This window comes from Helianthus annuus, chromosome 8, assembly GCF_002127325.2.
Source record: "Helianthus annuus cultivar XRQ/B chromosome 8, HanXRQr2.0-SUNRISE, whole genome shotgun sequence".
NCBI classification, from domain to species: Eukaryota; Viridiplantae; Streptophyta; class Magnoliopsida; order Asterales; family Asteraceae; genus Helianthus; species Helianthus annuus.
The window spans coordinates 66,134,109-66,150,145 of NC_035440.2; the positions used below are offsets into that span (position 1 = coordinate 66,134,109).

At 38.5% G+C, this 16,037-nt stretch overlaps 1 protein-coding gene across 6 annotated transcripts; it reads right to left on the minus strand.

Annotated features, from left to right (window-relative positions):
* Positions 1-1,646: 1,646 nt before the first annotated feature.
* LOC110909152 lies at positions 1,647-8,242 on the minus strand. 6 transcript variants are annotated; one of them, XM_035976573.1, is made up of 9 exons: positions 7,922-8,236; positions 7,644-7,692; positions 4,347-4,539; positions 3,530-4,174; positions 3,322-3,448; positions 2,910-3,245; positions 2,623-2,808; positions 2,353-2,517; positions 1,647-1,983 (listed from the first exon to the last, which is right to left on the minus strand). In XM_035976573.1, the coding sequence occupies exons 6-9, from the start codon at positions 3,243-3,245 to the stop codon at positions 1,801-1,803; spliced, it is 870 nt and encodes a 289-aa protein (XP_035832466.1). In that variant the 5' UTR covers positions 3,322-3,448; positions 3,530-4,174; positions 4,347-4,539; positions 7,644-7,692; positions 7,922-8,236; the 3' UTR covers positions 1,647-1,800. The 6 variants fall into 6 exon arrangements, with proteins under 6 accessions (XP_035832466.1, XP_035832469.1, XP_035832468.1 ...); XM_035976576.1 differs by having other exon boundaries at positions 3,116-3,233; positions 4,347-7,692; positions 7,922-8,242; XM_035976575.1 differs by having other exon boundaries at positions 3,116-3,245; positions 4,347-7,692; positions 7,922-8,240.
* Positions 8,243-16,037: the final 7,795 nt, after the last annotated feature.

Here is a 16,037-nt window from a genome sequence, read left to right on the forward strand (position 1 = left end):
TAATAACATATTTATTATTTTTTCTCTTTTTTTTAAAACCATATATTTCCTATACCATTTTTTAATAATTATCTTTTAGAAAATATATTAATTTATCGATTAATTTGATACTTCTTTAATAATTTATATTTATAACTTTTTTTTCTAAAAACTTAAGTACGTAGTTGTGCTTGATTTTTTCCCCGACATTCTGTTATAAGTTTTGTTAAAAACGAAGTTGTACTCTAAATAAAGTATTTATTCGGTATCATAAAACGGTACGATGATAAACTAAACCGTTCTAATTGTTTAACTTTCTAAAAAACATGCTTTATTTTCAAATTACGTTTGTTTTATATTATCATTTCCTCGGTTTCGCCGCAACGCGCGACGTAAAAAAAACTAGTTTTATTGTTAAATCAAAGAGCCTAAACGATCTGAACATACTAAAACAAGTTGTAACTATTAACCGATGACAATCAATTTACAACTCATACTCAGTATAATTGATTAGAACTAGTTTTATACTAGTCGCCCGATACACTGAAATTATACAAAAGCATATAAACATTATAATTCTTTTTTTTTTTGTCACATGTACATTCACAAAATAAAACAATTGTTTTACGTGAAAAATTATATAGAACAGTCGAAAGTTAAATCTTTCCGAAGACATAATGTGAACAAAGAAACTTGGCTATACACACCATTTGTACTCACGAATATGGAATTAACCAAAGAAACTTGTGTTACGTGAAAAATTTTTAAGCGCCGTTTTATACACTCTGTTTTTATGCCCCGTTCTTAACGCGCCGTTTTTTTACACGGCTTTTTTACGCCCGTTTTTTCTCGCCGTTTTTTTTACGCGCCATGTTTTTTTACACCCCGTTTTTTACGAACAAAAATTTTTACAGACAACTTTTTTTACGAAAAACTTTTTTTTCGAAAGGTTTTTTTCACTACTAGAAAACATGGCTTTTGTCATCTAATTTTTGGTTACAAAATGGTAGCAATTTCCTTATTGTCACCAGTTTGTCACCGAAAATACGGTGACAAAAACACCCGTGTCAATTGCCCTAATGCCACCAAATTGCCACCATCTTTATATTTTGCTACCTTATTTTACCACCACAAAATTGGTCAAAATTATTTGTCACCGCTTTATGTTTGCTACCATTTAGCCACCAATATTGCCACCATTTAGCAACCAATATTGCCACCATTTAGCCACCAATATTGCTACCATTTAGCCACCAATATTGCTACCATTTAGCCACCATTATTGTTACCATTTAGTCACCATTTAGCCATCGGGTTTTCCACATTTTGATGCCATTTAGCCACCAATATTGCCACCATTTAGCCACCAATATTGCTACCATTTAGCCACCATTTAGCCATTATTTTGATACCATTTAGCCACCATTTAGCCACCATTTAGCACCGATATTGCCACCATTTAGCCATCATTTTTCACACAATTTGCGAGTTATGATACCATTTAGCCACTAATATTGCCACCATTTAGCCACCATTTTTTACACAATTGCAACCATTTGCTACCATATATTTGCTACCATACAGATTACTGCAGTATTTGGTTTTTAATTCAGATTTCTTTTCTCCCTGCTATTTTCATCAAAATTACATATCAATAAAACTACAAATAATATAAAAAAAGTCTAATAAAATCCCAAAATTATATAAAACATCTTGTTTTCAAAAGCATATAAAAAATACCAACTAAAATATAAACTAACTAAAATTATCCTAATACTCAAAACCAAGTGTTCTAAACATTCAAAACCAAGTTTTTATAGCCTATTTTCGAACCGTAGCTGTTAACATAGCTTCAATTTGTGACATCCTATCAAGCAACGCATCTTTATCCACCTTATCTTTTTCTTTGTCAGCCAACAACCCCGCAATAATTCCGTTGAACCTTTCTTTTTCTTCGTCTTTTTCCTTAACGAGCTCCTTGATAACTAAGTTCAACTTTTCAATCTACAAAATAACCAATGAGTAGAATCAAGAAATCAAAATTACCGAAAACTAATAATGGGTCAAGTTGGTTGCAAAGAAAACAAAATACAACTGTGAGCTACAATTCAAGTGCTAGAAGCTAAATAGCATGTTCCAGTTTGTTTACATATTAAGAAGGAAATTATACCTAATTTTAAAAACATTTTTTTGTATGAAACAACCCGTAAAGAAGGTGTAATCAAATCATTATGAAATTCCTTAACATACTCACTAATTTAAGAGCATCAAACCTAACAATAAAAAAACAACCATCTCAAACCAAACAAACATAATAACAGTGGGAAACGATACAAATGCATAAAATTTATTAGTCTAAAGGATTAAAAATACCTCAGGGTCTTCTCTGCGATGTACACACGGGTCACTATCATTGCCTAACCCGTACCCTTTTCCTTTATGCTTGCCCTCAGCTCGTGACCACAAGTCTTTGTCAAATTTTGGATGTTTATTACGTTCTTTCCCATACTTCTCCTCAAGAAAACCTTCATATTTAACCTAATGGGATAAACACATAATTATATTTTACAAATTTCATTGTAATAAACTTCGTGTTTTTAATTTCGAAATACTTTGTTTAGATTTACTAATCAATTGACTTACCCAAGTCTCCTCTGCCCTAGCATCAACCCATACAAGATTTTCTTCTTGAGCGTCCCCTTCCGAATCAACGTCCAAAATTAGTGAGTTGCTACAACTTAGATCTTTATCCAATGGTCGACTTCCTTTCCTGCAGTGTGATTGCTTATACGCTTCACGAATCGTCAATTCACGCCCAAGTTTCCTTTCCTGTAGAATTTGGAAGTTAATAAAAATGATAATATTGACATGATATATATATATATATATATATATATATATAATAAAAGAGGGAAATTAACAATTTTTACCGCTTTTCTTTTCATGGTCACATAGGATTGAGATCCTAGCGTATGTTTGCCGCCGGTGGCCCTACTTCTAATCTCTTTGTTTCTTAAAGACTTTGCTTTCCACTTAGGTGTGTTCCAGTGGTCAAGCATTTGTTTCCATATCTCAGATCTTATCCATGTTGGTTTAAAGTCAATAAGATCGGTCATATCATCTCCAACATTTTTACCTTGTTGTTTCGCCATAGCTTTAGCCTCCTTCCGTACGTTACGCAACAAAGTGGGGAATTTACCAGCAATGCACTTCTCCCAGCACCTATAAATTGGTGCATGGTTTCTCTCCTCCCACTGATAATACATCTATGAAGAAAAAAAAATTAAATAAACATACATAATATTCCAACAAGTTAAATAAAAATTGTCTAAGTACACACACCTGGAATCGCTCAAACAATCGTGTCCTGTGCTCATTAGGAACATCTCTCCAGCTGTCCCATGGACCGGACCACAAACTTATTAAATTTGATGAAATAGTCCGGGTAGCAGTCCCTTGATTACTAAATCTACAAATTGAAAGCAATGAATACAAAACCATATTAGTAACATATTTTATGTACATAAAGAAACAATACATGTGTACTTACTCTCCTTCTACAACCCAAATCCAATCGCGATTGATAGGTTCAGGTACTTGGGCTTGGAAGCGCTTCCCCGCCTCGCGGGAGCAACATGAAAAGCAGACTCATCATCACCAGCGCTACTCTCAATAGGAGAATTCATCAAGTGAAAATCATACTCAACATCAACATCACCAACACCTCGATCACTGGAATGAACACCACCTTGCCCAACTCCTCGATCACCCGCTTGACCACTACTTTGATTGTTACCTATACCACCACCTCGCCCAACTCCTCGATCACCCGCTTGACCACTACTTTGACTGTTACCTATACCACCACCTCGCCCAACTACACGATCACCCGCTTGATCACTACTTTGACTGTTACCTATACCACCACCTCGCCCAACTCCTCGATCACCCGCTTGACCACTACTTTGACTGCTACCTATACCACTACGTCGCCCAACTACTCGATCACCCACTTGACCACCACCTCGCATATAAACTCGACCACCACAACGCCAAACCTCTTGAGTAGTAGCAAGATGGCTACCTTGACTACTACCTCGTCCAATACCTCGTCCACCAGCTTGACCAACATCTTGCCCAACACCTCGACCACCAGCTGGAACACTACCTCGACCCATAGTACGTGCCATGATATCTGCAACAAAAGCAACAATAAATATTTAGAAAAAAAAATATATCTGATAACACAAATTAATTACAATCACTTTGAATGTTAGACAACTAATTAGCAAGCAAAACATTATTTGGAAGGAAAATAGATTATGCACAATTCTAAATAAAAACCTAACCATATATATAAATCAAACCTGTCACTCGATTCTTCATTCTCAGAATTTTCATTGTTAAACTGAACTTCTTCATCATTATCGTTAAAACCCTCATCAGCTAAATGTGTGGCTTCAAACTCAACTTCATCATTATTATAATCGTCGACATCTTCCACTTCTTCTGACCTTCCATTCTCATGTACATAAGAAATGGGGAGAAGATCCTCTGTAACTGTGCATTCTACCCTTTCATTCTCTTGAAAGAAATGTTATATTGAAAACCATAGCCGAAAGTCCCAAGATTCAATTCTTCTAAAACTAGTGAATGCTTATAACAAATCTCAAAATTCCCATTTATCTTGAACACATTAAGTTTCTTGATAAATGATGCGTTGAGTGGCAAAACACCATGAAACTTATTGTTTTTAAACATTAAATAATGCATTGAAAGGTAGAATACCAGGAAAAAGCCACAAAAAACAGGAAAAAAGAACTTGGTAGGCTCGAACTTGAGACATCAACTACATACAAAATTGGCTTTTACCAGCAGTCCACTACACAGTTTATGTTACAGGTTCCCCAAAAGAATATTAAAGGGTTCCTTTAGTATTTTTCTATTTAACTTAACACTACAAATTACAAACCGAACAGGTTCCTGGGAACCCCTTTCTTGGCTATAGATCCGCCCCTGGACAGAACAAAAGGTTATTTGATCTGTGTAGCAGTGAACTTGTTATTGGAAGAAAAAGAATATAAGTGAAAACAACAATAAGGATAAGAATACAAAGCATAAACGCAGCAGCGGCTGCATAAACACAGCAGCAGCAGTGGCTGCGTTTTGATTATCGAGATGCAGTAAGTAGCTGAAAAGATGAAGATTACGATCCATAATACGAGAAATCCAAGTGTTGGGTATTCGAACAAAGGATCAAAAGATGAAACAAACGAAAATATGAAGAACTGACGCCTGTCGCGCGTCGCGACAGGTCTGAGTGTCCTTTTCTGCGTGCCGCAAATCCTAGTTAGGCCGATTTGATTGTTTTGGGTAGCGCCATGGGTCACGATACCCATGGGCTTACCTACCGCGGGCTGTGAAAGTCTCCTAGCCCATCAGAATTACGTGAAAGTTGGATTTGGGCCCTTAAAACGGGTTCGGGTCGGAACGGGTCAATTACAAAAAGGGTTGTTTTGGTTCAGGTCGAAACGGGTTCGGGTCGGAATGGGTTCGGGTCGGAAAGGGTTCGGGTTGAAACGGTCCGGGTCAGAATGGGTTTTTTTATTTTTTTATTTTTTTTTATTTTTTTGATTTTTTTATTTTTTCGTTTTTTTATTTATATATATTTTTAGCCTATCATGCCCAAATCCATCTTGACAAAAACCCATCTTGACCTTAAATCCATTATAAGTTTAGGAGCCTCATCACATAAGGAATTAATTCTTGGAATAAAGAAGATTTGTAACAGCTAGTTGGAGTTCCTATTATACCCTTGGTTTCAATACAGCCGAGGCTGGGTGGGTATAAAAGATGGCTGATCGTTGTTAAGCTGTACATGGATCTGCTGTTTTCGTTGCTGAACACCCAAAGCTGGGACTTTTGGAGCTGGTGTACATGGGTTGCCTATTACCGGATCTTGATTCCGAGTTTGGCTTGTTTCTTTTGGCTCTGGGGTTGGTATTCTGTCCCTGTTCTTCGGTTAACGAAACAACACCTTCGCTCAAAACTTCAATAATCTGATAACTTTTCGCTCAAAAAAATCGCCTATGCTCCAAAAGCGCGCGCTTTTGATAACTATGACTATTTTGACCCATATCGACCCAAACTCGTTTGATCCGTTATCAAACACACCCGACCTGCGCTTTAGCTAAACGGGTTCGCGGGTTCAACCTGAAACTGACCCGAACCCGTTTAGACTAAACCCAAACCCACGGAAAAGTTGCTAAATCCATCCAAAATGACTAACACTCTAACAAAACTAACTTGATAAAGGGGTAATTTAGTCATTGTCTTAATTTATTTAATATACTCTTTTTTAACAGGTTATTACATGCCCCACCCTTTTATAAACAAGATCAGGTGCGACAGTGGTGTTTTAAACACCTGCGTTACGCAGCAGCGCGCCAAATGTTTATTCAGCATGTTTTTAACATGCTGAATAAAAATATATGTACTAATATTATATAATTATAATAAAAATAAGGTGTGTAAACAATAAAATGGAGAAAAAAGAATATGAGGCAGTAAGTGAATTATATAGTTTTTAAATCAATGCTATACAAGCAAATCAAATTGCAGCTATTGAATTTGATTATCTAATGATCGTAAGTGTTCAGTTGGAGCAGCCGCTGCTGTGTTTCTGCAGCCGGCGCTGCTGCGTTAAAACGATAAGACAACCTCAAATATATTTTACATATATATGTAATATAATTAATGGAAAGTTAAATAAACATTTGGCGCGTTTAGGCTCGCGAGTCGGCTCGAGCTCGATAAGCGAAGCTCGGGCTCGGGCTCGGGCTCACTTACCAAACGAGCTCGGGCTCACTTACTTATCGGCTCTAGCTCGATAAGTGAAGCTCGGGCTCGGATCGATCCATATAAAAAAATATAATAAAAAACCTCTAAAAATTAAAAAAAATGACAAAAAATCAAAAAAATCTAAAAAAATCTAAAAAATAAAGAAAATAAAAAAAATCCTAAAAAATAAAAAAAATCTAAAAAATTTAAAAAAAATAATGAAAATTAAAATCACACACAGTGGCGAACCCATGATTTTTTTCAACGGGGTCCGCTTTTTCAGGTCTTAAGATTTTTCACAACCGAACGTTAGAATTTTCGAGTCGGTCGTCATTCGGGTCGGGTCAGACGAGAAGTGTAATAAAGAGGGATCAAAACATTGTACCAGGTGTGGCTTTAGAGGGATCAAAACAGATGCTTCCGATCGAGGATGCCGACACCTCATCTGAGTCAAAGGAACTAGCTGGCTGTTTAAATGGGAATGGTGGACCGACTCCCGCTGTTGGAAAAGACCAGAAAGATAACCAGAAAACAGAATGTACTTCACGTGTTCAGTTTCGGTCTGTAACTTAACGTGTTAACAGATGACTGATAACCGGACCCATTATCGAACCGGTCAACTGATGGTTTTAATGGACTTAACAGAACTGGTTATATTGTTGGTTTGCAGTTTGACTTATTTCCAAATAATATGGCTACATATAAACATAAATCGTACAATTATATATCTCAAAATCCATATCTGATCAATCACAAACCCTATCATCATCTGAACATTCAATAATCCATAAAACAAACACTCAAAAAAATGAAATAAAAGTTACCTGTCAAACAGAAGCACAAACAGAACCTCAATCCAGCAGCAGCAAGCAACTGGAAAGTAAATAAAACTATTGTTAACCATCTATTGAAAAGAAAAAAAAACTCAATTACACATGAAGAAGGTCGTACAAACCAGAACTCTAAAATAATTGATATTTCAATACTATGTAGATGATTAATTCCACATCGATTGATATTTTGAAGAAAAGAATTCCATCAAGGAGAAAAGGAAATTGCATTCAATTAGGGTTCTAGGGTCTCATAGGAACAAGAATCATACCTTATGCAGAAGCTCCAGTTCTTCGATTCAGAGGTTGATGGAATGATGTATAAGGGTACGTAGTATTATGTTTCTTGTTTTAATATTCAATCAAAACCCTAATTAGTGGAGAGGCTGGTTATGTGAGTTAATTGTGGATAATATATGGCGCTCTAAAAATAAAAATAATCCCGCTCAAATTTTATGGTGACTAATACAGTGGCAATTCAATCCCCAAATTAAATTTTAATGTTGCCACCATTCTTCCGGTCACAATTACAAAAATCTGGCCCACGAATTTCGTTAGTCACAATTTTAAAACCCAATATAGATAATGGCAATTTGTTTCCCACGAATTTGTGATGGGAAATAAATGGTGACAAATTTTGCCACCTTTTAGCTATCAATTTCTATAAGCACGCTTAATTTGTTAGATTGCTACCTTTTTTTTTTCGGTAGCAAAACTTTGGTGACAATTGCCTAATTTTCTAGTAGTGTTTTACGAAGGACATTTTTTACGAAAACTTTTTATTACGGAAAATAAAACATTTACGAAAACTTTTATGGGTTTAAACTCTTTTTACGACAAATTTTTTTACGGGTTTAAACTTTTTTACAAAAAAACAGATTTTTTTACAAAAAAAAAAAAAAACAGTTTTTTACGGTTGTAAAAAATCATTTTTTTACGGTTGTAAAAAATATATTTTTACAAAAAAAACATTTTTTTACAAAATTTTTTTACAGTTATAAAAAAAAAACATTTTTAGAAACACTTTTTTACGGTTGTAAAAACACTTTTTTCCAAACAACAAAAAATCTAAAAAACCAACAACAAAAAAAAAAAAAACAAACTCAAAAATCATGTGTGTGATCTTGAAAAAAACGGGGGTTGGCTCAAAATTTCTAATAATCATGCTTGCAAAAGTGGGGTTGCAGGTCAAAAACCTACCCTCCACCGTCCTTGCCGCGCCATCGTCATCAAATTGTCGGAAAAAAAATTTCGGCCTATCACTGCCAACTCAAAATCCCCATGTCTTTAATTTAAACCCAAAATATCAAATATACAAAAACAGGGGGATCAAATATTTAAACAGAAGGAACAAAAACCAGCCAAAACAAAGATCAAAAACTCACTTTTTTCAAACAGCTTACCCACCCCCTCACCAGCCACCACCGTATCCGTCAATCAGAGATCAAAACAAGCCAAATCAAAGATCAAAACCCACCCCTCCACCGTCGCCATTTTTTACTCGCTGGCACACTTCACCGGCATCGTCGACGGAGAAACGATGGGTCAGCATCAACAGTGGGGGGGCGCCGTCACAGGTGATCAGGGGGGTGTGGGTGACCCACCACCACCGTCGCCATCAATCCTCACCGGCACCCTTCACCACCATCGCCGGAGAAACGAGGGTGGGCCAAAGAAAACAGATAGTGTGGTGTTTAAGGGTAGCCGGAGAAGCGAGGGGGGCCGTCGCAACGAAGAGGGCACCGTCACAGGTGATCAGGTGGGTGTGGGTGACCCACCACCATCGTCGCCGTCACCTCCTGTCGCAACCCCCGACCCCTTGCCCTGAGGGGCGGGCAGCCGCAAGCAGCACACAAAGCTGGTGGTATCGGTGTTTATTAATTTGGCAGCGGAAATTAAACATCAGGACCGTAGTTAGGAAATAGTTTATCAGAGTTAAAAACCACATTTTTATAAATAATAAATACATGGGATAAACTCTAATTTATTGAAATAAAACTTCTTTTTTATTTAGGTAACTTTTATAGCCACTTTTCCAAGCCTTCGGTGCTCTCCAGCTGTCTTCTATTAACTTCAGATTAAGTTACCTGAAACGCGTTTTAAAAAGTTTTATTAGCAAGAAATACTGGCGAGTTTCCAGTTTAATCAAAACAAGCTTTTATATCTTTACAGTATTGAGAGCGATTACAATTTTTTTTATCTACCCAATTACCACCAACGGTACTGTCAATCCTGACTTGTGGTCATGCTACTACTCACAGTGCAGTAACAAGTAATGTATACAAAACCCCAACATACCGACAGTAATTGTAGAATACATAGACTCAATCCCTGTTATAATAATTGAAAACAATTGAGGTTTTGGTAAACAGTTTGGTAGAAAAAGAGAATGACTCACTTTGCTATTTGGATAATACTACTGCTTCCTGGTGACTTCCTGGTTATAATCTATTAAATTAAACAATGCACACGTGTTAGTAAGATAACCCAATTTACATTAGCTATACCCACGAGACAGAACTCCAACGACTGAGTCAGGCAGAGCCTTGACATACATTACGGAGCCCTATATCAATCGGGTATAGAAACTAATACGTAACCTGGGGTTATAATACTTACAATGAGGCAGAGCTTCGCTTTTTAGGGGTATAATACCTAATAATATTTGCACCATAGCTTTGAGAGAGAAAAGAATTGAACGAGGGACAACTGAGGCCGATCGCCTCCATTTATAAGCTGGAAACAGGGTCTCTCACGCCCCACGAGAGCCCTCTCTTGTTCCTTCGCGGCCCACGAGAACCCTAGACTAGGGTTTACCTGTGGCGAGTCACAAGTATTGGGTTGCCGGGTGTTGTGCCACGTGGCACGCTAAGAAGCCGCCAGGTTCACCTCGGTCGCACCCCGCGAAGCATACGGCCAGGTTGGTCGTAGCCCGCGAGCGACCATTATTATTTGTTTTATTTGATTTTTAATAATATTAAGGTGATTCGGGCCTGATTACGTATATACGGGGTATAATAAGGCGTTTTAGGGCATGTTAAAGATTTTAGGAGAGTTGTTGATGTGTGTAAAATGCAACATATAAAACACATCATTTAAGGCATAAAACTAACCCTTTTTAAGTACTAATGTTGGAAAAAGAGTGTTTTTGTCTTCCTTTTGTATTTTCAGGATGAAATGAGCTCAAAATCACAAAAGAAGCAAAAAGACCACTAATTCTACCATAAATACAAGAAAAGGGACAAAAGTAAACTGCCCGGACCCTCAACGGCACCTCCCAAGACAAAGAGAAGAGAACAGAGCCTGAACACGCCCCGTGTCCAGTGAACACGGGGGCGTGCCCAGGAAGCAGCAGAAAAGACAAACCAGTAGAAGCTTCCATTGCTCACCACGGGGCCGTGCCCAGCGGACACGGGGGCGTGTTGAAAGTACAGCAGGCGCATTAATTGTAATTCGCAATTACAATTAATGAAGAGAGAGAATGTCAGACGGGCACGGGGCCGTGTTCAGCGAACACGGGGCCGTGTCCAGCGTTCTGTTCAGCCTATAAATAGAGGAGCTTGGCTTCATTCTCTCTCATCCCTTGGCACACCACCTCTCTCACACTTCATCCACCACCCACCACCACCATAACACCATCATCCACCACCATCATCCATTGTCTATCATAGAGTGTGTGAGTCGTCTCGGGATCCAAGATTGATCGTAAGAGTTCTTGACAATCAAGGCCATGTTTGCCTAAGTCTCTTACATCACTTGGTGAAGACAAGTGTTTAGTATAATACTTTTTATTTTTAATCTTTTGCACTTTTTATTTGGTTTTGTATTAATGACTTTAATAACTAGTTACTTATGTTGAAGGTGATCTTTCCTTATCGTTTGTCCGTGGTGTCTTGGCATTATTTTACTGTCTATATAAAATAAAAGATTTTCACCATTCATATCTCCACGGTCTATATGGAGGTATGTTGGCTACCTGGTCGGGGGTTAAGGGAACGGTTTGGTAAAGGTCTTGCCCTTGTTCAGCGTTTAGAGGTCCTGCTTGGGACCTGGGTCAAATTTAGTAGGATCTCCTTCAATGCCCATAGGCATTGGATGGCGGGGATCCAAACTCTTTGACCCCCTCATAAGCTAACTACTATTAATACTATAACCCGGCTATTTAGGACTGTATCCCTGCTGACTCAGACTACTTAGCCGAGGGTAACGTCACCGCCAAAAGCGGGGCCTACCATAATTTGCATTAATAACTTAATTCATTATCTTTCAATAATCCGACCCTTTAGGATTGTATCCTTGCTGACTCAAACTACTGGGTTGAGGGTAACGTCGCCTTCAAAAGAGGGGCCTACTACAATAACTAAGATAATCTCTTAAACAAGTGCAAAAGTGCGAAAATAATCAAAGGTTATACTAATACACGTGTCGGATCCAAGTGATTCATCTTGTCTATCTGTTTTTATTTTATTTTCTTTTTCAGCATTTAGTTAGTTTTTATTTTTCTTAGTTTAAAACATTTTTCTAACTTTTTGATTTGATTAGACGTTGAGGATAAACCGGTATTAAAAGCTCTTGTGTCCTTGGACGACCTCGGTATCTTACCAACACTATACTACGTCCACGATGGGTGCACTTGCCCATATGTGTGTTTAGTGTTAGTAAATATCGTGTTTTATAAATTTAAAACTTGGCTAAAAGTGTAAAAAGGGCTTAAATATATATCTAAAAATATAACACACTTCACGCACATCAAGTTTTTGGCGCCGTTGCCGGGGACACAAGGATTTTAAGAAAGTTAGGAATTAACGGCCTAATCATCTTTTTATTTTTCTTCAATTTTTTAGGATTTTTTTTAGATTTTTCAGCTTCTGCAGAGCTCAGCACGGGGCCGTGCCCGCTGAACACGCCCCCGTGCCCAATCATTGGAACTGGCAATCCTGTTTTATATCAGACAGTAGGCTGAACACGGGGCCGTGTCCACTCAACACGCCCCCGTGCCCAAGATTCAGTTGCTGAAAACAGAACCGTTTGATCCCGGCGGTTGGTAACTTCTGATACAAACATGAGTAATAGTGATTCTTTTTACTTTCGGCACTCTTATGGTTTGTGGTGTCAAATATGTGGAGGCGAACACGAGGAATTAAAATGTTTCTTCCTCACTTATAGGCCACACTATATAGACCCACCAATTCCTTGTAGCCTTAAGAGGGGCGAAAGTAAAAATAAACACTATTTCTCCCTCGAATGCGCCCAACCGGATATTCTAGGAGATATGCTCCTTGACGAGCTATTTCAACTAGAGGAACTACTTCTAAATTGGTCAAAAGAACTTAGGAAGGATTTCTTAGATCCATCCCAAGACGATGACCATGAGGAAATGTTGGAACCGCATTCTGACAACCTCGTTGCTCCCGAAAATACCTTTCTTCCTAGACAAGACGTGGACGATAGTCGTCCCTGTGCCGATTGTGCCGTGAAGGACTCCCCATCGACCTCGTTCGGTGCATACATAGACCTGAGCGATTCGGCATACACCTTCTTTAACGAGAGCCCGGGAAAGGGTTGGACTTGTCCACCTAGAATGAAAATAGGAATTACCCTCACCGACAACCTCTTGCGTTCTCGCCTTAGTATAGGACAATTAAGGTATCTTAGGCACTTTGGGGTTGTTCCAACAAGTCAGGAGCCACCCGATATAAGTAAGCGCCCTAGAAAAGACAAAACTCCACGAGACAGCCCTCCGACACGGGGCCGTGTCCGGTCACCACGACCCCGTGTTCGCTCAGAAGATTTTCTGCTGATTCTGTCAGAATACGGACAAAATGTGTCAGGATTTTCTCTGCACACGGGGCCGTGTCCGGCGGACACGGGGCCGTGTTCAGTGTGCTGTCGTTTTCTTTAAATGCAGCCTGAATCCTGCTCATTTTTTACCACTCCACCAAGCAGAGATCCCTGGAATCTTCACATATACCATCCTAGGTAAGTACCAAAAGAAGGTTCCTAAGGACCATCTTATCTTTTCCACTTTTGTTCATTTCCTCTTCTTCCAAAATTTTTCAAACCCTACCTCCATGGAAGCTTGGAAACCCATGATTCCAACCTTCTATGCAAGGTTTGTAGGAATTTTCGCTATGGATTCTTGTCTAAAGTTAGTTCCATAACTGTGTTTTTAAATTATCTAAGCTCATAACACGACGAAAGTATATAGAAATAATTTAAAAACCTAGAACCATTAGACAAAAAATTCCTGCAGACAGTGAACACGGGGCCGTGCTCACTGAGCACGGGGCCGTGTTCGAGGTACTGTTTTGCAAAAATTTAGTTCCTCGGCTTATTTCGCAGAAAATGGCCAGCCGGAACAGCGGAGCATCTTCAAGGAATAACCGAAATGGAAGGAGATCGTCCACCGCAGAGGATTCCCTAGTAAACTACGTTTACGCTTTAAGGGAAGCCGTGGACGAATTGACAAGTGTAGAAGAGGCTTTGGTGGATCGCGTTAATCATCTGACGATAAGTTTGGAGGGCTGCCTGCAAGAAGTAAACCTTCTGCACCAAAGGATAAACCTTCTTGCTTCCCCGCCTTTGGTTCCGGTGATTACACACAGGGCGTGGAATGTGGTACCCGAGGTTATCATCCCAGCAGAATGGCACGCCTTGCACCAAGTATCGCAACCAAGGGTAGTGCAAGGAGTCCCGGTAAGCGCTCCTCCTCAAGATACCGACGAGAATGAAGCTACCTTCTACCTCCCAAGGGAGATAGAAGAATGGCTTTGAGTGAGAACCTAGGAGCCATGGGCTGAAGAATGTTTCTACATCGGGAAGCTATTCCCGAAATTTTCCTAAATAAGTAGAACCTTTATGATAACCTTATGTACCCCTTAGTTAATTAACTATATTTATGTAATCTCTCTATAAGCAATGTTATGATGGTTTTTATGATTTATGGACTCATGGTGGTAATGGATGAAAAAGGGAACGAGAAAAAAATGGAACCATGCAGAAGAACAGAACAAACCGACAAAAATCTCCAAAACAGAAGGCTCCACACGGGCCGTGCCCAACCAACACGGCCCCGTGGTGAGCCCCCTGCAGGAAATCACCCAGTTCAGGTAACTGGACACGGGCCGTGTTCAGCGAACACGCCCCCGTGTCCAGGCTTCTGTTTCAATTCTATAATTTTTGTTACTGGCACTTGACCACGGGGCCGTGCCCGGTCACCACGGGGCCGTGTCCAGAGTGCCAGTAACACAAATCTTTGTTTTTAAACACGATTTTACATATTCAAATCAACCAAAAACTTTATTTTTGGACACATTGAGGACAATGTGTAATTTAAGTGTGGGGGGGATGCTAAAACCTTGGAATTTTGCAAAATCCTAAAACAAGCCTTACACAAAACTCTATTGGAACCGCTAAACACCCCAAATTTTTTCAAAAACTTTTTCATTTTTTTTTATTTACTTGTCTTAGTTTAAGTTGGGAATAACAAGTTATAAAAGGGTTATATTTTTACAAACTTACAACCGATAGCGTCGTGATAAAAAGAACCAACATAAGAAAATTATGAAACGGTATAACAAGTCTAGCTAAAATTCGATTATATATGCTTGGCCACATTAAAAACCCATTCCCACAAAAAAGTGAGTTTTGAGCCTTTATTGAGCATAAAAATACACATACTTAGATTAAATGCTCATTTTTCGTTTCTTGTGTGAATAGCCGCTCGGTCTTTACAAATCTAGAACTTGCCACGACAATACATTCCCGGTCCTTACCAACTTAAACCCAAGTAAGTAAATGATGGAGGCATTAGGACTAACTATTTTTCTTTCAAAACCATTATTTTTTATTTTTTTTACCTACCCAAAACCCCCCTAGAAAACCCCTTTGAACCTAAACCTTTCATTTCATTACCCCCAAAACAATTTTCTACCCACCAAAAACCTTTTTCATTTTTTTCACCTTTATTTTAGTGACAAACTCGGTTTTTCAGAAACATACCTTTACGTGAAAAAAAAAAAAAATGATGAAGTCAAAAACAAACATAAGCTACAAAAAGCTTGTTTGGAGAAATAATTCAAAAATAAATGTCACCAAAAATAAGGTATTTCACGAAAAACCGACACCTGTTACAATTTTCGCCCTTTTTACTAACCACTAACCAACCACCCACCTTTAAACCCAAGCCTTCACCCCAAAAGACCTCTTGATATTTACAAAGGTAAAAAGTTAAAAAGGAGGAGGATTGATCGCTTGGCAAGCATATGGAAAATGTAAATCCGTGCCGCTCTCGAGCGATTCACTTAAATATACACCTTCGGCCGAGTGATTGAGTGATCTCCCGTGAGGTATGTGAACTTGTATATAAATGGAATTTTAATAAGGCAT

Bases quoted from the DNA above. Each gene is read 5' to 3' on its own strand.
- LOC110909152 (XM_022154166.2), bottom strand. From the start codon at position 3,245: ATGTATTATCAGTGGGAGGAGAGAAACCATGCACCAATTTATAGGTGC. The intron at 2,518-2,622 runs GTAAGTCAATTG...TTATCCCATTAG, and splicing joins CTAGGGCAGAGGAGACTTGG to GTTAAATATGAAGGTTTTCT. The intron at 1,984-2,352 runs GTATTTTTAATC...GTTATTTTGTAG, and splicing joins ATCGCAGAGAAGACCCTGAG to ATTGAAAAGTTGAACTTAGT.